The sequence below is a fragment of the Anopheles funestus genome, chromosome 2RL (genome assembly GCF_943734845.2).
Source record: "Anopheles funestus chromosome 2RL, idAnoFuneDA-416_04, whole genome shotgun sequence".
Classification (NCBI taxonomy): Eukaryota; Metazoa; Arthropoda; class Insecta; order Diptera; family Culicidae; genus Anopheles; species Anopheles funestus.
Window position 1 is genome coordinate 31,932,885 of NC_064598.1, and position 22,467 is coordinate 31,955,351.

General features: G+C 44.5%; 5 protein-coding genes across 14 annotated transcripts in view; 2 read left to right on the forward strand and 3 right to left on the reverse strand.

Moving 5' to 3' along the window:
* The first annotated feature begins 169 nt into the window (after positions 1-169).
* LOC125764332 (cytochrome c oxidase assembly protein COX15 homolog) lies at positions 170-1,980 on the forward strand. The gene is made up of 4 exons (XM_049428485.1): positions 170-487; positions 573-717; positions 904-1,036; positions 1,103-1,980. Exons 1-4 carry the CDS (start codon positions 332-334, stop codon positions 1,956-1,958), a joined length of 1,290 nt encoding a protein of 429 aa, XP_049284442.1. The 5' UTR covers positions 170-331; the 3' UTR covers positions 1,959-1,980.
* Positions 1,968-5,360, reverse strand: LOC125764291 (26S proteasome non-ATPase regulatory subunit 1). Its single transcript, XM_049428391.1, has one exon. The coding sequence runs from the start codon at positions 5,200-5,202 to the stop codon at positions 2,089-2,091; it is 3,114 nt and encodes a 1,037-aa protein (XP_049284348.1). The 5' UTR covers positions 5,203-5,360; the 3' UTR covers positions 1,968-2,088.
* A 515-nt stretch (positions 5,361-5,875) lies between these two features.
* Positions 5,876-7,979, reverse strand: LOC125764344 (transport and Golgi organization protein 11). Of its 2 annotated transcripts, none has more exons than XM_049428498.1 (3): positions 7,354-7,979; positions 6,828-7,155; positions 5,876-6,754 (listed from the first exon to the last, which is right to left on the reverse strand). In XM_049428498.1, the coding sequence occupies exons 1-3, from the start codon at positions 7,604-7,606 to the stop codon at positions 6,538-6,540; spliced, it is 798 nt and encodes a 265-aa protein (XP_049284455.1). In that variant the 5' UTR covers positions 7,607-7,979; the 3' UTR covers positions 5,876-6,537. The 2 variants fall into 2 exon arrangements, with proteins under 2 accessions (XP_049284455.1, XP_049284456.1); XM_049428499.1 differs by having other exon boundaries at positions 6,828-7,143; positions 7,354-7,977.
* Positions 7,980-8,305: 326 nt separating this feature from the next.
* Positions 8,306-14,668, forward strand: LOC125764349 (ubiquitin domain-containing protein 1). 3 transcript variants are annotated; one of them, XM_049428512.1, is made up of 5 exons: positions 8,306-8,484; positions 8,664-10,068; positions 12,346-12,741; positions 12,843-12,946; positions 13,531-14,668. In XM_049428512.1, exons 2-5 carry the CDS (start codon positions 9,990-9,992, stop codon positions 13,684-13,686), a joined length of 735 nt encoding a protein of 244 aa, XP_049284469.1. In that variant the 5' UTR covers positions 8,306-8,484; positions 8,664-9,989; the 3' UTR covers positions 13,687-14,668. The 3 variants fall into 3 exon arrangements, with proteins under 3 accessions (XP_049284469.1, XP_049284468.1, XP_049284470.1); XM_049428511.1 differs by having other exon boundaries at positions 8,699-10,068; XM_049428513.1 differs by having other exon boundaries at positions 8,703-10,068.
* Positions 14,669-14,929: 261 nt separating this feature from the next.
* The window catches only part of LOC125764277 (chitin synthase chs-2), a 29,253-nt gene continuing 21,715 nt past the window's right edge, over positions 14,930-22,467 (reverse strand). For 6 of the 7 annotated variants that reach the window (XM_049428337.1, XM_049428334.1, XM_049428330.1 and 3 more), the window contains exons 5-11: positions 21,202-22,416; positions 20,523-21,113; positions 19,133-20,457; positions 18,878-19,054; positions 16,715-16,918; positions 16,283-16,645; positions 14,930-16,199 (exon numbers count right to left, since the gene is read on the reverse strand). In XM_049428337.1, the coding sequence (XP_049284294.1) occupies positions 15,975-16,199; positions 16,283-16,645; positions 16,715-16,918; positions 18,878-19,054; positions 19,133-20,457; positions 20,523-21,113; positions 21,202-22,416 (4,100 nt within the window). In that variant the 3' untranslated portion in view covers positions 14,930-15,974. Of the gene's footprint in view, positions 16,200-16,282; positions 16,646-16,714; positions 16,919-18,251; positions 18,429-18,877; positions 19,055-19,132; positions 20,458-20,522; positions 21,114-21,201; positions 22,417-22,467 lie in introns of all 7 variants that reach the window. The other variant, XM_049428331.1, reaches the window with a different exon arrangement.

Consider the following 22,467-nt stretch of genomic DNA (forward strand, 5'->3'; position numbering starts at 1 on the left):
TTTGACTGATTCGACAAAATTACTGTAAACTTTGTACAATAATTAATGCCAAAAATTGCCCTTGTGATCAGTTAATTATTTATGTTAAAAAATGTAATAACAATAATTATATTTCAACATATATCACTGCGTTGATCGAATACTTCATTCGTTGTTTTTTTTCCTGTTTCCTTCCTCTGTCCTTGCTTGACGTTTTTGTTGTCACTGCTGATTTACAGCCGGTGCAAAGGAAAATAACATTTCGCAACAATTTACAACCGAGTGCATTGCTACTGATGCAATAAAAAGCATTTATAGGATTAACAGTTTAAAAAAAAGTGTAACCACCAGCATGTTCAATTGTTTACGTCTCACATCCTGCATTACACGACATGGCACCAGCAAATTTAGCGCATTTAAAACCCTAAGCCCCGCCAGATCATTCGCGAGCAACACACTGCTAGTCAAATCAAACGGCGGAGGAATCCCCTTTCGTGATGCAACAAAGGTAAGGGGACTCACACCCTTCGTTGGTGATGCGTATAGTATTTAAATGTTACAACGTTTCACTCCTCTCGGTTTCCACTTTACAGAACAGTTTACTTACGCTAGGAAGAACATTTCGTACTCCCATCAGTCGATACTGCACCAAATCGAGTGTACCGGAAAAAGGAACCAAAAGCGTTGGATACTGGTTGCTAGGATGCAGTGGGATGGTCTTCGTTGCGGTCGTACTAGGTAGGATTGTGTACTATGAATTTGTTATCCATTGCGTGTGCATTGTGATGGAAGAGATTGTAAAACGGACAGGGAAATAAATTTCCCGCAAGGGAGAGCACCGCAGCATCTCTTGGCCGATTACTTACCTAATACCTGAATTCTATTTTCGATGGATTGCAAATCACAACTACGATGGTGTTATAGGTGGTGTTACCCGGCTTACCGAGTCTGGCCTGTCCATGGTAACGTGGAAATTGTTAGGTGAAAAAATGCCACGAACAGATGCGGAATGGCGCGAGGAATTTGACCGCTATCAACAGTTTCCTGAATTCAAGCTGTAAGTTTGTCTAACAAGCTCGTGCAAAACAATGTAATGATGCTTCTCTTTGCTTCCATATTTCAGCAAAAACCAGGACATTACACTGCAAGAATTCAAGCTAATTTGGTACATGGAATATGGGCACCGTATGTGGGGACGGGCAATCGGAGCATTCTATGCCATTCCAGCACTTTATTTTTGGACCAAAGGATACTTTAACAAAGCGATGAAGATACGTGTGCTCGCTTTCGGCGCCCTTATCGGTGCCCAAGGTTTAATGGGCTGGTATATGGTGAAATCTGGGCTTGAAGATCGATTCCATCAGGAAAGTGACGTACCACGCGTTTCGCAGTACCGGCTGGCATCACATCTTGGATTTGCGTTCGTGCTTTACTCATTATTCCTATGGTCCGCGCTGGATAAGTTGCTGCCTGCACAGAAATTGGCCGGTCAAATTCCTGCTGCTACATTCCGCTTCAAGGGTTTGGCACATGCTACCAAGGCAGCCGTTTTCTTTACCGCCCTTTCTGGTGCTTTCGTGGCCGGACTTGACGCAGGGTTAATTTATAACTCGTTCCCAAAGATGGCCGATCGCTGGATTCCGAGTGATATACTCGCCCTCTCGCCAACGTTACGCAACTTTACGGAAAATCCCACCACAGTACAGTTTGATCATCGTGTCTTAGGAACAGCCACACTTACACTTATCACGGGTATGTTTCTGATTTCCCGCCGACGATTGTTACCAGCACGCGCATACAAAGCGGCCACGGCCGTTGCAGTTATGGGCTGGATGCAGGTTGCCCTCGGTATAACGACGTTACTTACCTACGTACCCGTACCGCTAGCAGCAAGCCATCAATCGGGTTCGTTAATTCTGCTCTCCTTAGCGATCTGGTTAACGCACGAACTGAAACTTGTCAAGCGATTACCCAAATAAACAAAAACCTTCTCTCAGTGAACATTGTGGAAAACGTTTTATTTATGTTTTAAAGGGTTCGATTTAGTTTGGTTACAAACCATGTGTACACAAATCTTATGCAGTCCATCTACAAAAGACAAAAAAAAGCTTAAGCATCATCTTCCACGTACTCGAACGGTTCCGGAGCTTCCGGTTCCTTTAGATCGTCGTTCTTTGGGCCACAGGCGGCCACAGGTTCGACCAACACCTGTTCACCAGCGGCCGTATGGTTCATCATGACAATTCCTCCGATCGTGACATCTTTCAGCGGGGTATAGACGGTTCCTTCGGCAATACTGATCACCTTCAACTGTTGACGCATAACACGGGCCGGGTTGGCTAAAATCTCAAAGCTAGGTTCCGGTTCCTTGGGCGTTTTGCTAGCCGTTTTATCCGATGCCTTATCCGCACCCGCTGAACTTGATGCAGCAGTATCGTCCCCTGTAGCGGAAGCCGCTGCTGGTGAGCCAACTCCAGAGCTACCGGATTTATCCTTCTTCTTCGATTCCTCCTTCACAGGTGTTGTGGACGCTGCCGTGGGTGATTTCGATTCCTCTTTTGGCTTAGCCGCGTCATCTTTGCTAGCAGCCGCATCATCATCCACTTCCATCTTTGTTTCTCCCGACGCTGTACCTTCCTTCGCAGTGGAGCTACCATCCTTCGCTTCCTTCTTTTTGTCCCCTTCGCGACGTTTCGCACGAGCCGCAATGGAAAGTACGGCTGTAGTGACCTTCTCTCGCTCCTCACGCTTTTTCTCCTCAAGCGGGGCAGGATACGCGTACAGCGAGGGACGGGCAGCCGATTTGAAGTCGATCTTGGGCATCTTCAGATCGGAGTTCAACGCGATGATACAGGTCGGGGTGAAAGCCAACGACAAACAATGTGACAGCGGGAACCAGTACCAGTACTGCGTGAACAGCAACATTCCCACGACTGCCTGCAGATTAGTGTGGCCGGTACGGGATTGCAAACTAACCGTTACGTTGCGACCACCAGCGTCGATGATGCCTTGTGCTAAAATCGCTCCAAACTTTGCCATCACGTCTTCGTGCTTGTTCGTGATGACCTGGGTGTACAGCTGCCGGAAGAACGTTACCTTCGGGCACGTTTGGTCGGTGTGTTGAATCAGGATCATTGCCGATGCAATCAGCGCACCTTGACGCACAAAATTAACCGGATCAAACTTTGCCATCGGTTCGAGCAAAGCGATAGCTTCACGGGAACCAGTTCCAGCGCAAGCAATACCCAACGCCATGGCGGCACCATAGCGGACATGTGGGTTGTACGATTCTGCCAAAAGCGAAACGACCGACGGACACTGTTCCGGGGAACGGAACAGAATAAAGCCAATGGCGGTGACTGCAGCGCGACGCACATCATCATTCACATCGCTGACCGCTACGTGAAGCAGCTTGCGGATAGCCTGATTATTACCCGTTCCACAGTATGCCATCGCGATCGTGTACATGCCGCTGCGACGCAGCACCGGATCCTTGTCGTTTGATAACGATGCCACCAGCGCATCAGCTTCCTCCAGCCGTGCGTACATCGTGAGCGAAATGCCAACGGCCAGCCCACGAAGGATCTTTTCGTGCTGAGTTTCCTGGGCGTAGGAAACCATATCTTCGATCGCTTGCGCATGCTTCGAACCAAGCATTAGCATTCCCATGGCAATACCCGCTGCTTCGCCTGTAACCGCATCGTCCTGGTAGAGGTTGAACTTTAGCTGCTCGTACACGTCCTGCCGGTGAGTTCCCATCGCTGCCAAACCAAGCCCAAGGCATCCACCGTGGCGTACGTTCTCGTTCTGAGCGTCCTTCAGCTGCTGCAGGAGATAGTCAATGATATTTGCTCCATGGTTGGCATGTATGAGACCGAGGGCATACAGACCACCGCCCTCCGAGTAGCCCGAGCTAGGCCCACTCTCCTTCGGCAGATAGCTTTGCATTAGTGCGAGCGAATCCGTTTCGTGTCCCCGATGAATTACACCGAGAGATGCAGTTGCGGTCAGTTTTGCCCAGTTCGTTGCCCTTGCCAACCACTCCAGATTATCGCGCAGGAACTGATCGCTAGTGGTACCGCTGTGCATGAACGTGTTAGCGATGACGGTGGCCGTATGGCAGATCGATAGCCGAACCGATTCCTTCGTTGCGCGCAAGATTTGCAGATCGGCATGGTTGCTGCGGATGAGGAACTGAAGCTGTAATTCAATTGTAACCTCTCCCGACAATATGCTGGCCAGTTTTTCGATATTCTTCTGGTGAGTTTTTTCAGCCTCATTAAGACTTTCCAAGGTACGTTCCGCTTTCGGTTCGGCGGCTTCAGTTGTTGCATCGCTGGCGGTCGTTCCCTGTGGTTTGAAGTTCGATATTAATGCAGATGGTATCGGTGCGGTTGCTTTCAGTGCTTGTAACACCTGGCCAAGATACTGTTGTGTGGCAGATTCGTACAGATCGAAGGCAATCTGGTACGCCATCAGCACGGACGATTCGCTTTCCTTTGTTAGTCCATCTAAAACCTCCGCTACCGCCAACGGATCTTCGAGGAATATTAAACACTGGCACATATTCACGTAATCCGGTACGCCTGCATTGCGGTAAAGTTCCACCAAGCAGCGAAGAACCGTATTGCGGAAGGCACGATTCTGGATGAAACCCATCGTGACCTGGAACGCGTACGCCAGCATCCCGGGAACATCATCCGCCTTCATGATCGATGCTTCCACGATGTCCATACGGCGGGTTTCGAGCGCAATACCAAGCGCCTGCTTGTATTGGCCGTCTTCGAGGCAGCGTTGGATCATTCGGTTTACGATCGCTTCAAGGCGTGCATCTATCGGTTTCGCCACCAGATTATTCTCTTCCGCCTCGACCAGTGCCACCCGCAGCTGAGTATAATGATCAATACATTTAGCAATGATCGTATCCACGTACTCGTTGCGTGCATTCACATCGAAAAGGTCTCCAGCTCCCAGCGCGTAGGTTAGCGAATCCTCGAACGAACCCAAATGATAATAGACCTTCGAGGCAACCAGTGCCGCCAGCTCGTGATGCGAGAAGCTTTTGTCCTCATGCAGCATTTCGATCTTCTCGGCCGCTTCCGAGATTTCTGGCCAGAACTCACCCACGATCATGTTCAGCTTGTTCAGCGCAAATACCTTTAGCTCCGCGACCGGTTCATCCAACAGGCAAATAATGCCGGCGGCTGAGGTGATGTTCACCATTTTCGGTTAGCTCGGTTTGTTAGAACTGTTATTTGTTAAATAATTGCTGCTCACAGTGCACCACTATTGTAAGAAATAACACACAAAATTCACAAGTTGGAGCCGTCGATGACTTTCACAAAATTGCGTACAATGGACGAGGATGCTTCAACTGACAATGACCAAACAACTCTCGGCAGTGTCATTGTTGACAGCTGCCAGTGGGAGCTTGATGTGGTAAGTATTGTTCCACATTTGGTCGCGATATGCACAAAAGTCATCCAGCCGATGCACTCGGTGCATAACACATTTTAATAATGCGCCCTTCGCTTCAATGCCCTTTTATCGCGCAAAAGGTATTAATGAAGGATTAATGTTCTTCCCAAATAATGTCACTTTCTTACAATTGCAGTGTACGATGGATCGAAGACATAAAACACTAGTTCCATATTTGGCCTTCTATCCGTTTGAATGCCATCATGTACGGGTACAGGTCGGGTGCAATGAACTAGCATGCTGGCATGTCCATTTTTAAATCCAGCTGGGACCCACTAGGGCCAAGACCAAATAAGTAATTCCCACCGGTATCAACCATCGTATGGCTCAACACTCGGCGTGCGTGTTTTTTTAGAGTTTTATCATTTTTCCTATCTGTTTGCTATCTATTTTCGATGAGCAGAAGATAAGACCAGTGTTAATTTATTTCATAACGATATTTATATATTTTCTGCAAATTTGCATGCTACATCATGAGTTTGTAAATCCTAACGCTCGTGTATTTAAGTTTCGTGGAATAACTTAAAAAGAACACAAATATCATCGATACAAAAAAAATCATTCTCGTTCATAGGGTCAGTGAAGAAAGAATAAAAATTTGTAATAAAAAAAATTACTACTCTTTATCGCTACTCCCAGGGAACGTAAAAATGGGAAATCTAATCAACTAGCACTCAGGTTTTTTTATGGAAAATACTTTTGCTCCTGACTCATTCGGTAAACAATTGCCCTCCTATAGCAATTTCCTTCACAATCACCAATATTTATGACAAAGACACCTTGTCCTATATTCACACAAATTAAACCACTTCCCTCCCAGAACCAACTGCTCAAAAAGTTCGATTCGTGCAAGCATCTTTTGTCCGCATCATCGACCGACAACTGCTCTCCGTCCTCACACGCCTTTTGCACTCAATGACGGCCAACGTACGTTTTGTTGAATGCTCATATGCTTGTGCCATACTTAGGCTCCAATAGTTGGAGCTGTTCAAACATGCACTCACCATTATGCTTGCTGGTGGCACCAGTATGTATGGCCACCATAGAGTTTGGTAGTGCACCTTGTAACAGGGTTTGTATTTACTTCCTGCTGAGCCACATAAATGTCTTGAACAGGAAATAAGCCATGCCTACGCAGTACATAATTTTCTCCCTCTGTTGCCTTTGTACGGAATCGATCTCTACCGCTAACAGACGGCGATTTATCTTTGCTACCTGTCGTCTAAGGTGCGTCAGTTCCTCTGAAGGTGTCAAATTCTCGACACTACCACCAAAGGTTGGCGTTTCTTCACGCATGCTGGAAATATAAGTCCAAATTCAACGGTTTAACAAACCTTTTGGCACATCAACATTTCATCATTCTTCCTTACCTTCTGGTTAATGTGAGCTCATTGTTGTATTTTGAAAATGCGGATCGTTTAACAGGATCACGGCTGTGTGATACAGTTGGTCTGGAGAAGTAAGCATTACTGCTGTGCGGATCCTCGATCGATTCCAACGAGGCCGGTCCATAGTTATCCTCCTGGTTGTTGTCTTTGGCATTCTCTTCCGGTTCATCCGAAGCCGAGGGAAAATGATGCTCGGAAAGCGTGATCACGCGCGGTGGCGTTGAGACGCGTACGAACCCCGGATCCTTGGGTAGAATGGAATTCTCCAGCATTATTTCACGGGGAGCTGATTTGGTGCCTGATGTAAGAACTGGCACGATTAGAAACCATTCGTTGTGCGTGTGTACACGAAGAGAGCAAGAAACGTATGTGAAGAGGATGTATGTTAGTAGCTTTACACAAGGAGACGTGTAATGGTTTTCCATTGATGCGTGATGAGACTCTCTCGGTTTGTTAGCTAGGGCTAAGGCTTTTCCCCATTCAAAAACCTAACAACCAGACAACTTACCCAAATGTTGATCCTGTCCGAGCACCACGATACGATCCGGAACGGTCATATCGATCTTGTTGTGATAGTTCCACGAATTAATCTCACCGTTCCCGTTCGGCAGCAAATCCTGATCATCGTAGTAATCTCCGGTAGCACGGATCCTTTTCGGTACACGCATCTGTTCACTGATGTCGTGCGTAAAGGCGGCATTCTGAAACATTGAGTCGTCGTCGTAGTTCGAGTAACCTCCAGGACTTATCGAGCGTGCCATTTTGTATGCGACTGAATGTAGCAGATTCCGATAGGCACTGGATGCAGCTGACGGCGTAACTATTTATAATGCGCGCACTAACGAACGTAAATGCTGGGTGCAGAGCATAAATCGAGCACCGAGGGCACAGGTACGGTGAAGCAAGCGTACGCCTTTTTCGTCGTGTTGGATAATGTTTTCAATTTTCTTTTTGTTGCGCGGACATGGATATTTTCACTGTTTTTTTATCCAAGCACCAATTTGTTCTGAACTTCGCTGCTTGACAGCGGGAATGACAGAAGCGTGGGATAACGCTCGGTGGAAAGACGCGTTGAATTTTTGAACTATTTGCACGCAGAATTTGGAGGAATCTTCCTTTATGATGTTCAGAACATTTTGTTAAAAGTTAAAAAATGCATGAACGAAGCCTAGCCAAGCTCATTACACGGTTTACAAATTTTTGTATGTCGTGCAAGGTTGCTACAAGCAGCGCAGAATGAAATAATTCTCCATGTTTGCTGTATTACTTCAAGTTTATTGTGTCGTTTGTATTTTTAAACAACTAATGGGGTAATAATATATTATCAGTAAATTGTTTTAAGCTGCATATTTGTAATTTAATTTTGTTTTTCATTTTCCCAAACCACCTTGGCCATTGCATACCACAAATGTCAACGATGTCAAAATCGAACAAATGTACCAACCCATGTTTCCACTACTCATCTTGGCAGCAAGCAGCACCGAGGCAGCAAATAGCTGTGCGTTCTAAATGAATTTATTTTTCCTGACCATCCATCGTCGGATTATGCGTGCAGCAAACAAGTGCAGTGTTGTGGTGCATTAAAAGTGATCGCTCCGGTCGCAACAGCACATCCGTCGCGTGCGTCTACCTCGTATCGGTACTTGTATACTTCGCATTCTTCGTCATCGTACTTTTCCTTGCCCCATGCTTCTCCACATCGCCTCATCAACATCATGAGCAACAGCAGCAGCTTCACTCCTCGTCGTCCTATCTACTTGAAGCTATCATCATCATCATAATCATCATCATCATCATCTCCTCTCTCGATTTCTCAAGGTGCAGAAGTAATATAGCGCTGCTTTGAAACCCAGACAGCACCCGCGTACCTCGTGACGACAATAGTAGCGGTGGCGCTTCATCGGTCATCCGGTCGGTCGGAAAATATGGTCACAGTACCGTATTTCCTGTGCGCCTGACGATTGAGCATGTCCGCCGACGGTGGTGCTAGGAGCAAAACAAGGAAACGCAGGCGACGATGATGATGGAGGAGCAAATACGCCCGAACGCGCACTCGTTCGCCTTTTTGCCGTAGTGGTGTTGTGTTTTTTTTTTTCGATCGTGCGGTGTGATATTTTATTTCGTTCGTTTCGTTTCGGTACCATTTTCAATTGCCCTTCCCCATACCCACGCTTGCGTCAGACCACCGGCATATACGGCCACTTCATACACCTCTGCGGACGGAGTACTTTGCGGCTATCAAGAAATATATCCGCCAAACCCCGTTACCGTGTCGTAATCTACGTGCGCGCGAGATTCGAGTGTCAAAGCAGACTCAGCATTAAAACAAACAAACAAAAAAAATCGAACCTTCTATCGAACCAGATCGACTTTAACTCATATTTGTACTGCGCCAGTGCACTTTGGCAGTAGGCAGTTGATTAGAGAAATAGATCTGCTGTTTTCAAAATACCTCAACACGCTAGTGATTTGTTACAAACGGTGTAGTAAAATGCGTGAAACAAATTTCCTTCACCTTGTGAGTGCATTTAGTGCCTACTACGTAGCGCAGTATCAGCAGAAACAGTGTATCGCATCATCGCTGGTTTGCTCACGGTGTTATCACAAAGCAAGCCGCGCATAGTCTGTTCGCGACTGGTAGTATCAACAAGGGTGCGAACTGTGTTCGAGCGTGAAGCAAACCGGTAGGAAATGTGAATACTCACGACGACAAGACTACTGCTACTACCGCGCACCAAGTGAAACAGCTCACTAAGCACACACCTCACTACAGCTACCAACAAAACGCACCGACAACCGGAAGGCGCTGCTTCGCTGCGGTTTTGCAGCAAACGGCCATCAATAACATTAGGAAACTGAAGGATTTCATACAGCCCACTTCAGGGAGCTAAATGCTGTGAATTACCGTTTGCCAACTAACCTACCTAGAAGGAAACGGTCAAGGAAGCAAGCGAAAAAAAAAACAAACAAACCCAGGGATCATATACAGAGCGTGTACTAGAGAGAGATAGTTGTGTGAACCATTTAGCTAAATCGTCGTTACTCATCCCCGAGCGCACTGGGAAAACACATCCTGGACGGACGAACGCAAAGCAATTCCACATAACTACCAAAGTCGAGGCAGACTAACCGTGTGCCATCGTAATGGGTAACTGCATCGGCATCAATCGTAACGATGAAACGCTGGACCTTGGATCGAATAATGTGTCCCGGCCAGTTACGGGTAAGTCTAGCGATAAAGTTAACACAATGATCCTTCCTGTTTCCCATAAGGTTTTCGTAGGTCCTCAGAAATCGATAACAGACATAGCCGCGTTACTACCGAACCGTATTTGACCAGTGGCAAAGGGGCTCCTGTGCCATGCCCCGTTTCCAGAAATACATCACCATGTCAGTCACACGAAACGTACGATTCTTGCTGCGAAGTTGGCTGGGGGTTTCCGGATTTGCATATTATTCACATCGTGCGTTCTCCTCGTGGTTAGGGTGGTAGCGGCGAGTCGAGTTTTTCATGGTACGACGGCAGCACCATGCCTACTGTGGTTGACGGCCCAAGACGTAAATATTCATCCGCCCGCTCGTGGCAAAAGGAGGGGCAAAGAAGGGTGACCATATCAGTCGCAAGATCGTAGTGAAATAATCAGCCATACGACGGTTGGGCCGACCGCACCGTTTCGAGCTGCACTAGAGTGTAACGGATTCATTCAACACAAAAACCCACTCTGACGGCTTCATGATGTGAATTTTAAACCACATTCATTACACCATTTTCGTTATATTACCGCATTGTTTTGAGTATGTCACGATGGGCGGACTGTTACTGTTGGCAACGATCGGACGATCTTTTTCTGAGTAGATTAGAAATCAAAGTTCTCTGTTTCACCACCCGAAGAATCGATTCCTTCATTGATGTAGGTATTTTTTTTAGTTTGAGCTATTCTTCCTTCGCGTCTTATGCTAAATTAACCCAACAATCCACCAGGTGATAGTAGTACACGGAATGGAATGCGGAGGTCTAGGTGTAGAGCAGCGTGCATTCAAAGGGAGGAAACCACTTTTACACCACCCCACCCAAAAACACCCTGTTTGTGCGTTCGCGTCGCGGCGTCCTTCAAACACTTGTTTCAATCATTAATATCACAGCTTACGCTATGAGCCGCGAACGTTTCGGTAGCCTGATCGGTGTGTGATGGTGCTGTGCTATTTTTGTTATTAGTTCAACAGCACCCAGCAGCAACGACGATGGTGGTGGTGTTTGAATGACACATTTTGAAAGATCGAAGCAAGCTAGTAAAACGGGAAGGTCGAACGCGAAAGGGTAAGGTGCCGTCGCTAGTAAAAAGGAAAGGGCCGAGAAGCTCTCTTGGATTTGAAATTTGCGTTCAATGCGTGCGTGTGTATGTGGGCGAAGCGAGTGCCTAAATGCCTTCCCGACGTTACACATGCAGACAGTCGGTATATGCATATATGCGCTTCATAGACGTTTAATATTGTTTCTTTTTTTGTTGGACACAACTCTGTAATAAATGTTAGTCACTCTGTAAATGGCACGCCACACGAATTGAACTCGATAGAATGAAAATCGGATTAATATGTAAGCAAGTTTGATAAACTGTTGGTATGAGCTGGCATCTCAAGTGGAAACGAAACGGAAGACAAAAATCAGTTTATATAAATATTGATCAATTTATAATATAATATTTGTACACTGGAATGGCTTCTGATTTTGTAGAATGTTTAAATCGTCAAGCGTTATTATTGTATGTATTTGAATTGGATCGTTCAAACAGAAGAACGTCGGTAACGCATGACTTAACAACACGTCCGGATTGGGATAAATCAACATAATGGATTGTGCCTCTTCTGCGCAGAGTTGAGTACAGCTATCAGTACACAAATGGCTGATACACAAAGAAAAACAATTTTAGAGTCTATTTACGATAGGATACAATACTATGTTTTATATGTATCCTAACGATCAATCATTCTATGATCTGTTTACGTTTTTTAAAGAATGGAATGACTAAATTATTGATATATGATTATATGTAAATTTTTTCTTCGTTGGGTGATGAAATAGCGCTAATAGTCGAATCACCTTTCATTTCATTACACATTGAAGAATTGATATGAACGAAAGAGGCAAGCAAATCCAGATAATTAACACTCAATTAGCTACTTATCTTCATCAGATGTGATATCTTAAATGTGTCAATACAATGCATCCTAATAAACGCTTATCGTCATATTTGATAGCATTACGATTGTTTGCGTCAGGGAAGTAGAGCACTCTGCGAATGTAAATCATTATATTGCTTCATACACTAAAACATTCAACTCTACGATAGTGATTATCTCGCTACAAGGAAAACACAAACTTGGTTTTAAATAAACTTCTGTCGATAGTATGTTTGACACCTTCATGTAAAGTTATGACTGAAAAAGTTTTACATCACAATCGTGACTTTAATTCTTTTCTGAATTTCCTTTCGTTTAACAGGGACGACATCCAGCTTCGTCGGTGTTCAGCGCAAAAATCATCCTCTCTGTCATGAGACAATACGCTGGAAATCGGAAGTGCCATTAACGGAAGGGCAGCTTAGGAGTAAGCGAGATGAGTTCTGGGATACGGCACCCGCGTTCGAGGGCCGAAAAGAGATATGGGACGCACTGCGCGCTGCGACCAGTGCTGCCGAGGCGCTTGATTTTCAGCTAGCCCAAGCAATACTTGACGGGGCTAACATATCGGTCCCCAACGGATACCTCACAGAATGTTACGACGAACTTGGTTCACAGTATAAATTACCAATCTATTGCCTATCATATCCCGTCAACGTAGTTAAGGAAGATTACGGATGTGACTCACCAGCTGAATACTCGGAACCAGTCGATGGTGGTAAGGATGACATTTATGAAACGAAAAAAAGAAGAAAAAAAACAAATTCACTTACCATCGGCAGCCTATTTAACTTTTTCGTTCTTTTACACTTGTTTCAGGCACGGAAGTTATTCTAAAACTTCGATTATCGTCGACCTGTACAGATGTTAAGCTACCAGTTTATTCTAAAGACACTATTGGGCAATGTAAAAAGAAACTTCAGGTGCGTATAACATTCCTTTACTGTAATCATGTCCTAGTTGATCTACATTTTTCCAGAAACAATAAAAATCAATACGCTTAATGCATTCCGGTGTACCCACCGAATGTATTACATGTTCTCGGTTGTTAAAGGATTTTCCTTCATTACACACCATTCGATAGAATTATCGATTTCTCTTAAAACTCTTGATATCCTTTTATCCTGCCATTACGGTCAATAATTAATTCTTTACAATTGTCTACTTCTATTCTTTTTTCCCCCTCCGATACTACATCGTTTGTCTGGTCACGGTACCCACACTTCAAATCAATTGCGCACGATGCATCCCTAAACGACGACTGCGCTGACGAACGTAAACTATGTCCCCTGCTTTGTGGTTTCAATCGCGTGTGTACCCTTCATTAACTGCCAACATTAATATCTTTCGTACACAACCACAACAACAAAACATCGTTTCCGGGTTATCCTACCTGTATTATCTTGCATTACCGTTCACCCGGACCCACCCACCGGCATCACCAATTGTTAACGACCGCAACGACCGGTAACATTCGGTTTTGGAATTCCGTTTTTCCTCAATGTAGGCTCAGGAAGGAATAGATGCATTTACTCAGCGATGGTTCTACGGTGGCAAATTGTTAGGTGATAAAATGCACATCGATGAGGCCCACATACAGCCCGGTTACATTGTGCAGGTTATTGTAAATACCGAGAAGCAATCGTCATTAGCCATCAGCTAGCCAACGGTGCCGTTAGTCAGACGATTGTGGAGCGCTACCACTAACAACGCGTACGGGATGGTTTACTCGGCATACTGCCTGCCGGTGCCCGTGTTCTGTAAACGAATGTAACTTACCAGCTGATTCGCTATCGGTCAGCCAGTAGCAGCGGTAGTAGTTGTAAGAGTACAACTGCTTTTACTTCTCTGATTACTACTTTTGTTATGCATCTTTCAGAGACGGTGTACAAGAATGAGAGCAAACGAAATAGTAGAGTAAATGTTATTGCTACTAGAAAATGCTAATAAGAAAAGTCTCCTGAACGGATGCTCTGTACACATTTCGTTGATACATATATACTTACGCGCATATATCTTCATACTTACTCATAGAACCAACCAAACGAAAACAAAAAAAAATACTAATCGAAAACGATGAAAATAACACCGAACAAAATCAAATTCTGCTAGGATTCGCGTACAACTGGACGTGTCCTTTTTCCTAACTACTCAAGATTAGCTATTTAATGGTATCGTAACAGACAGGCAAAATCAAACCAATTTGTGAATACAGCTTTAGTTTTAAAATGTAACGTAGTGATGGCGTTGCCTGTAGATTGATATAACGATCGGGCATAATGGTGCATTAGCAGCAATTAGAAAAAGAAAGGTAGGATGTGAGAGAGAGAGAAGGAGAGAGAAAGAGGGGTAGTGCGTGAGAGAGATATATAAGGAAATGCAAGTGTGTTTCTCGGTGTCAGCACGTGCAAATTTTGCAAACTGCAAACTATTGGAAACCAAGTGCAACGCAACACTACTAGCGCAAGTGCAACACCACGTGCATGTAAGCATTATGTAGTGGATGATAAATATTGATATTAACAAGGTTTAATTTAAGCGAACTGATAGTTATTACTTTTAACGATAGGCTATACGTATACATATATGAATGAGCTAAACAAAAATAATATATTTGGAGATAACAGAAGCTATTTAATTTGAAATGTTATAGTATGTGGCATAATGGCTTCTTTCACTAACATCCGAAATATGTAACCGGGTTACTATTGATCAAAGCAAGTCTTTTCAATTACAAAACCGTACGAGGACCGTATCTTTCATACGCTAAACTCGATCTAGATTTGTTGAAGTTAACTGGGGAAAACCAGGCAAAGTCTATCAGCGTTTGTAGAGAAAAAGACGAAACAATTATCCACAGCTTAGTAAAATGCATAAGGTCATCGAAAGCAATCAAACACACTATATAAAACGTATAAAAATAAGTCTATCAATTTTATTGTAGAGTACAATTTTCTGTAAACATCACATTCGAGTTCCATTACATTCGCTTTCGAAATTCGATAGCCTTATCAGGGGGTCACAAATATCGAAAGATTCGAATAGTAAATAAGTAAAGTGAAGTAAAGAGCATGCTGCAATGACCGCGTGCAAACGGCCAGTGAGGGCACGTTGTACGTATTTACAAAGAAATCGCTTAATTTTGAAAGCAACATTGATTGTTCAAATTCGTTGGCGAAACCTCTGGCAGTGTTTTCGTCGTTGCTCGGCAATGCTTACGTTCGCGTAAGCTGTACAACGCTCTAGTAATTAAATAAATATCCTACGCTCCTGAAGAATGTATGCATGCATTGTTGTTCAGGTATACTTCCTCTTGCCATGAGAATATCGGGCAGTGATGGTTTGCAAACAAATTGCCATCCGAATTTTTGTGTAGGAAAAGGATGTTGAAACGATCTTGCACTTGCGCTTAGTTTTGCTAAATTGTTCTACATTGATGAGTATTTAGTGGTAGTAGTTTATAATGTAAGCTACTGTGTGCGCCTTACAGTTGTAATCATTTTGAGCGTTTGCTTTATGCTGTTTCAGTAGACTGAATGCGCAAGTCCAGAGGTCGAAAACACAACTGCATACCTTTGTTGCAATGTTGGGCCTGCAAGGCGAAGGACCCATTCAGCATTGTCGGGTAATGACTTGAGTGAGGTCTAAGAACAATCTATCTAACATCTAACTGTAGAGATGTGGGTTTTGCTAAACATTTTCATCTTTCCTTTACTGCACACAATCTCTTAACGTAATATCGAGTCTATAAATTAGTGTTCACAACAATCACACTTCACGCGTACTGCATATACACTCCACTCGCACATTTCTCATTCGCTCTATCGTACGTAGGTAGTAGTCGATCATTATTAAATCAAGCGGCTCTGAAATCCTGATCGGTTCGCTAGATCAGATCAGTACACTTCGCAGCATTTCGATAGTTGAGTAAAACATCAGCATCATCAATGCTCACAACCGTGCGTTACCATTATTACCCCAGGTGACCTGATTACGTGGCTGCATGCGCAATGAGTTGCGATCGTCATCTTCGATGACCGGTTCGTAAGCTTGGTTTACTTGTCCAGTGACTCCGTAGATCTCCCCACCAGGACCACCATTTACGTTAAAGATGTCCTTCACACTAACGCCAGCATTCGATGTGCGCGTCGGTCTGGCCGGGGCATTATTGTTTCCCTGAAATAAGTTACACAATTTAATTTTTATATACTCTTTGTACGTGTAGTCCATTACGCTTCTTCTCAAAATTATGTTCTTACATTCGGCACGCCGGTTATGCCGTACTCGTTGTTTGCGCCGAGCGTTTGCATCTGCGATTTACGTCTTTCCGCCATTACCGAGTTCTTGCGAACCTCCAGTGCACGTATCGTTTCCCGTCGCATTGTCATCCGACGTGTCAGGATCGGTGTGGCCGTGTTATTTTCATCCGCCGTCAGCTTCAGGAATCGTTTCTTGAATGCCACATCGAGCGTTCCTATCTGGCGCCGCGGTTGACGAGCCTTTTCCAGATTCTGGATAGTTCGACGTCTTGCAATACGATCTGGACCGCTGCCCGAATCGTTATCGTAATCTCCATCGATTCCTTGCAATCGTTGCAAATTTTTGACTATCTCAACAGCGTGCTAAACGATAAATGGATAGATCATGATAATTTCATTCTTATGGTTCATTGCATCCTCCAAGACGCTTACCTTATCTATGAGAGCATCCTGCGAAAGCTCCTCGGGCTTCTTGTTGCAGGCCCAGTTGAGCTCCGTCGAAGCCAAAATGTGCGACAGCGTACCGAAGCGATGGAACATCATTGCCACAAACTGAATGATCAGAATCAACGCGAAGAAGAACACAAACACTAAACCAATCGGTTCCAGCTGGAGATACTCCTTCGAGATGTGAACCTGCGTTAAGTTAACAGCAATAATTAGCAAAACTTATTTGTTTCATAATGCGGGAAAAAAATGTGATTATTGAGCATAAGTGAAGATTGTTAATATGCATTTCGTGCCTTTTTGGGGGAGGAAGTTGTAAACACAGATCAAGTGCACGACGAGTTAGTTAGGGTATTTATAAAATTTAAACAATTTTGTTAGCACATAATCGAATCGGGTTTAGTTATTGAAATTTCGATTTCCATCTGAATTCTGAAACATTGGGAAAAGGCAATTGGATAGGACTGTTCGATAAACGGGGTAGGATAATTGTTTGCGTCCATGCAAGACATAGCCATGCAGTTATTGTATTGAAAAATCAAGCGTCAAATTGTCATTAAAGCCATTTTTTCTTTATGTCCGTGGAAGGGTCAGTTTCTGGGTTTATTTGACTGAGAGGAAAGTTTTGCACTTTCCGGAAGCCATGCTGTTTAAATGGCGCCGAGTAGTAAGACATGCATGTACAATTCTGTCTAAGATATCAACCTCCATTTTTAACATGTTACTAAAGGGAAAGGAAAAAGGAATTTTTAATTTTTTTGTGCACATTAGCATTACCTATTTTTAGATAATTCTTCTTTTGTAATGCGATGTTTTTAGGTACAAAATTCTTTAATTAAATCTTTAATGTTTATAGAAAAAAAATTGCAACTTTTACAACGTTGCATGTTATATCGTTTCTTTTGATGTAGATTGAGTTGTAAAATAAGCAAAAAATATATAATTCGTAGCAAACGCACAAAGGAAATATTCGCAAAAGGATAAACAGGTTCGTGCAAAGGAACATTAGAAAAGGATGTTAATTACATTTTGAACTTAACAATAATTTTGTGAATGAAACAAATATTTGAAAGTATTACATGCACCCTAGATGAAGTTAACAATTTTTGGTTATTCCCACCAACAAAACCAACAGTTATTGAATCGCGTCTGGGTTGGACCATTTGCATTAGATGCGGTAGGTTACGAAAAAACAAAAAGTAAAACAATCCATACCACCGGGGGTGGGTTCCTTTTTGGCAGGAAAAGGATCAATTACACCTGTTAGAACCATGGTGTGGATTTAGAAGAAAAGAATATGAAACACATTCACCAGAACCCGTGGTCAGGGAATTCCCGGGAAGGGATGGGCAAAAACAGAAACATTAAAATGGGACAAAACCCCGTTCCCTCGTATCACACAGAAAAGCGCCGGGATTCGTTGGAACGGGATTACCAGGGAGCAAAACATAGAAGTAACAACAACAACAAACAAAAAAAAAACAACATATGGAAGAACGTGAGATTATTTGTAGTAGCAAACCTCGGCTGTAACTTCGTCATAGGTAATGTTCGTTTTGACGCCCAGCGGCCAAATGATGTGCAGCTTGTCTTTGTTCAACTGCAGCAAGAACACGATCAGGACGAACAGTGCGTTGAACATGAAGAACGCAAACACTGACTTGTTACGCAGTTCTTTCAGATCGACAGCAATTCTTGCCTAGATATGTTTTGCAAATTAGCAATGTTGTGGTTTGTGACGGCATTATAGATCGATTCGTTGTGGTCAGTGCAGGACAAATGCAGTGTTCGACGTTGTAGTGTTGTTTGAGGCGTACGTTTGCGTAGCATTTTTTTTTTTTGGTTTTGGGTCGGTAGAATTTTAGCGCAAAATTTTGGTGATAGTGTGGTGACGTTTTCGTAAAGAGTGGAGCAGATTTTGCGGATGTCAGGTATATGGAATTTCGATTATCCATACGCAGTCCGAAGAGGTAGTAAAATAAATCGTGGTAAAAGAGAAAAATAAAACGAAACAAAAAAAAAACTGAAAGTTAATAATATTGTCCCGAATGGAGACATCCGGTGATACCATAGCGGAGGTACGTGTTGATCGCGCTTGAACAGCAAGCGTCCGCTATAGTGAACACACCGGTGTCTCCAGGAGTTTACCTCTTGCGTGGCTTCATCATAGGTAATGTTAGTTTTAACACCCAACGGCCACTTGACGTGGATGTTGTCCTTGTTGAGCTGTAGCAAGAAAACGATCAACACAAACAGTGCATTGATCATGATGAAACCGAACACGGCGGAGTCACGCAACTCCTTGAGATCGTGCGCAATACGTGCCTGGGTGGAAAAAGTAAAAAAAACACGATAAATTTAGTTTAAAATGCACTGCTCCGGAAGATCAAAACATCAACTTACCTGTTCTTCCTTGTTTTGATCAATCGGATAAAGGTACTTATCGATCAGATCCTTCCAGAACTGGATCTCAGTGCTGGAAATAAAGTCTACTTCGCCCTTCTTTAAATCCGGATCCTCAATCCAATATGGGTTCGTCAGGAAATCTCGTTCGTCACGTTGCATCGTAGATGTTTCGGACTCTTCATCCTCATCATCATCCTCCGTGTCCTCTGCAACCGATCCCAGATGGTGATCCTTCGAACCAGCCGAAGCAGTACGTTTGCGTGTATGGTGTCCGTGGGGATCGATATGCTTTTCCAGATTCTCAATTTTCTTCGTAATTGCATCAAGTGCATCAGCAATGTGAATAAGTTGAGCCTTCTCGTCAGTCGTTTTGCCGTGTGTACACAGCAAACATCTGAAGAGACCCGCAATCGATATGTCTATCGAACCTTCCTCGTCCGAACCGTTCCCAACACCTCCCTGCAGGAATCCGAGCAGCGACTTCTGCTTCGCACGTTTTGCCGCCTCCTCGGCATCCTTCTTTTCCTGTTCTAGCTCCTTCTTCGTTTTCTTCGCCACAACCTCACGAGTGCCCCAGGAGACAACGTTCAGATTGATGATGGAGTACAAAATCAGCAGCAGATACATGGATGGAATGGATAGGAGATAGATAATACCGGAAGCGATACACCAGAACTCCTGCGGATGGAGACAGGCCGCTATAAAGAAGGACCCCGTCATTGCTATCAAGAAAATGGCCGATGGTGAACCGATTCCGTCCTCGCCCAGCTGTAACGCGGTACCAACGATTACTGCCATCATGATTAACGCATACACCGTGGAAAGTATTTGTGCCACCAGCAGCTGTATGTTGGACTTGCATGTGAAGCACACCAACATGAACAGCAGTATCGGTATGATGTTATAGTAGAACGAGGTCCAATTGTCAATCTTGAAGGCGGCCACAAACGCACCCACCAACATAAGGAAAATGGTTCCAGGGCCCAGGATCGTACCACCCATCAACATCATCTGGTAGAAGATGTACAGCAGCGAAATGTTATCGTTGATCTTGATCGTACGCTTGTAGTCCATAAGCAGATCCATAATGTTGGCGATGGTGGACGGTACCCAACGGCGACGCTGGTTGTAGAACTCGTTGAAACCTTCCGGGCAATGGGTGTACGCGTCCGAAGCAGCTGAATACTCGACACGATAGCCTCGCTGCAGCAGCAGCGTACACAACCAACGATCCTCACCCTGATCGTACTGCACGTAGTGTCGGGCCTCGTCCGATCGTGTAGTGTACTTCCGCATCACATTGTCATCCATAAGGCCTTTTCCTACAGGAAATAGAGAAGCATTAGAATTCCGCATCAGAATCAGACAAAGACATCCGTGCACTTACCTCTGAACAGTGAAAAACAACCAGGACTACAAAGTACACAACCGATCATGTGTTCCGTTGCCTTCTGCAGCCAATGACCGATAGCGTACTCGAACTTCTGGTACCACACCATAGGTCCGGAACCGATTGGATGAATACGACCGCATGCCGCACCCAGATTTTTATTCTTTTTCATCAAATCGATCAACAACGTAACGGCACTCGGGTTAAAGTCGATATCACCGTCCAGAGTGAGCAGGTAGGTGTTCTCCGCCATCACCTCCTTCCGATCGACGGAAATTGGCAACTCCATCAGCCGGTGACCGAGCAGATAGTACATGTACATCACCTGTGACCAACGCTTACGGTGCCGAATGCGATCCTTATCCTTGAGATGTGCAATCATCTTCGTTTTGCCGGGCAAAGTCCACACCAAGCGGCCACCGTAAGGAGTAGGATATTTTTTCGGTGGTCGCAACCGAATGTTTGTCTGATGTACTTCTGAGGCGGCTTCATCAATGGTGTCCACCAGAATCTTCACAAATCGATTACATTGAATGTCATCATCGCTATGGTCGGAGATTTCAAACGCGTCATCGAAGAAGATGTGTGCTGCGTATGTCGAAAGGTAAACATAAAACAAATTATTTTCAAGCAAACCAATATTTTTCCATCATTTAGTCAGTGCTTAGTTACTTACTTTCAAATTCGTAATAGTCCGGATCCACAATGCGCAAATACTTCTGTGCCACACGTCGTGCGCACTGGTCCTCATCCATGCGCATGATAGACTTCAGGAAAACCATCATCTCCTCCTTCGTTTCGTGCCAAAGCGTTGCACATGCGTAAATACGCGTGATATGATCGGACGACTTTACGCTGGGTCGCGGTAAGGCAGAACCGTCCGTATGCACCGAGATAGTTTCATAGTATTCATCACCCTTTTCTTTCTCGATTTCCGCAAGATCTTCCGTTTTTACGTCCGCCTGATCGTCTCGCCGACGGTTCATCGCCATCGATTGATCGATCAGCAGTGCGTTGTACATTGGCGTCACGAACAGCTTTTCCGTGTTGGCTAAACGCTCACATTTCGGTGTCCATATGTGCAGTGTGATCCAGGTTTGCGAAAGCAACCACAGCAACCAGGCCCACGCCATCTGTCGTGAGGCGAAATCATTTAACCGAAACACGGGTGGACTCTCGAAGAACAAATAGTCCGGTATGGAACCGTGGAAGAAGCACGGATCATCATTGCGGATACCACAAGCGGCGATAAGCAACGAAATTGCCACCGGTACGGTGAGATTTACCGGGAAAGCGTAACTGAAACCTTGGATCAGGATCTTGCACGCGAACTTTCCGAAAATGTAGCACAGATAAGCGGCCAATATTTGGATGATGAGCACGTACGTTACCGTGTTGTAGGCGGCATCGATGTCGATCGTATCCACGGCTTGGGCAGCTTCGACTAGATCGGGCAATGCGGAACTAAATGGAAGGGCAACTTCTTCCACCACGATCTTGTGCGGACCGTATCCAGCGCCGAACAGTGAGAATAGGTTCGCCACCTCATCTCCACGTACGAATAGTATTACCAGCACGAAACAGAACAGCAGAAGAATCTTCCAAACTGACAGAAACATGTAGGTGAAGTAACGCGTTTGCTTGAGGTCTTCCTTAACACGGCCAAGCGATCGTACGAAGGAGAATGGGCTCTGCGGTGAGACATAGTTTTCCCACCAGCCGCAGGACGTTAGGAGGGCCGAAATTGGAATCAACCATAGTACTGGACGATTTTCCAACAGTGGCCATACGACAAATCCAGTAATTTGTGCAGCAATTGCTGCTAGATCGACGATCGTTTTTACCGCCCGTTTGCCTTCTTTGTTGGTGCGTGAAAACAGACCCAACATACCTAGAGGAAAACAGAAAAAGTGTTTCGTTTATTAGATACATCCTGGGTGTA

Coding starts and splice junctions, on each gene's coding strand:
- LOC125764344 (XM_049428498.1), bottom strand. CDS start 7,606: ATGGCACGCTCGATAAGTCCTGGAGGTTACTCGAACTACGACGACGAC. Junction 7,156..7,353: donor CGGACAGGATCAACATTTGG/GTAAGTTGTCTG, acceptor TAATCGTGCCAG/TTCTTACATCAGGCACCAAA. Junction 6,755..6,827: donor GAGCTCACATTAACCAGAAG/GTAAGGAAGAAT, acceptor TTATATTTCCAG/CATGCGTGAAGAAACGCCAA.
- LOC125764332 (XM_049428485.1), top strand. CDS start 332: ATGTTCAATTGTTTACGTCTCACATCCTGCATTACACGACATGGCACC. Junction 718..903: donor CTTCGTTGCGGTCGTACTAG/GTAGGATTGTGT, acceptor ATGGTGTTATAG/GTGGTGTTACCCGGCTTACC. Junction 1,037..1,102: donor CAGTTTCCTGAATTCAAGCT/GTAAGTTTGTCT, acceptor TCCATATTTCAG/CAAAAACCAGGACATTACAC.
- LOC125764349 (XM_049428512.1), top strand. CDS start 9,990: ATGGGTAACTGCATCGGCATCAATCGTAACGATGAAACGCTGGACCTT. Junction 12,742..12,842: donor CTCGGAACCAGTCGATGGTG/GTAAGGATGACA, acceptor CACTTGTTTCAG/GCACGGAAGTTATTCTAAAA. Junction 12,947..13,530: donor AATGTAAAAAGAAACTTCAG/GTGCGTATAACA, acceptor TCCTCAATGTAG/GCTCAGGAAGGAATAGATGC.
- LOC125764291 (XM_049428391.1), bottom strand. CDS start 5,202: ATGGTGAACATCACCTCAGCCGCCGGCATTATTTGCCTGTTGGATGAA.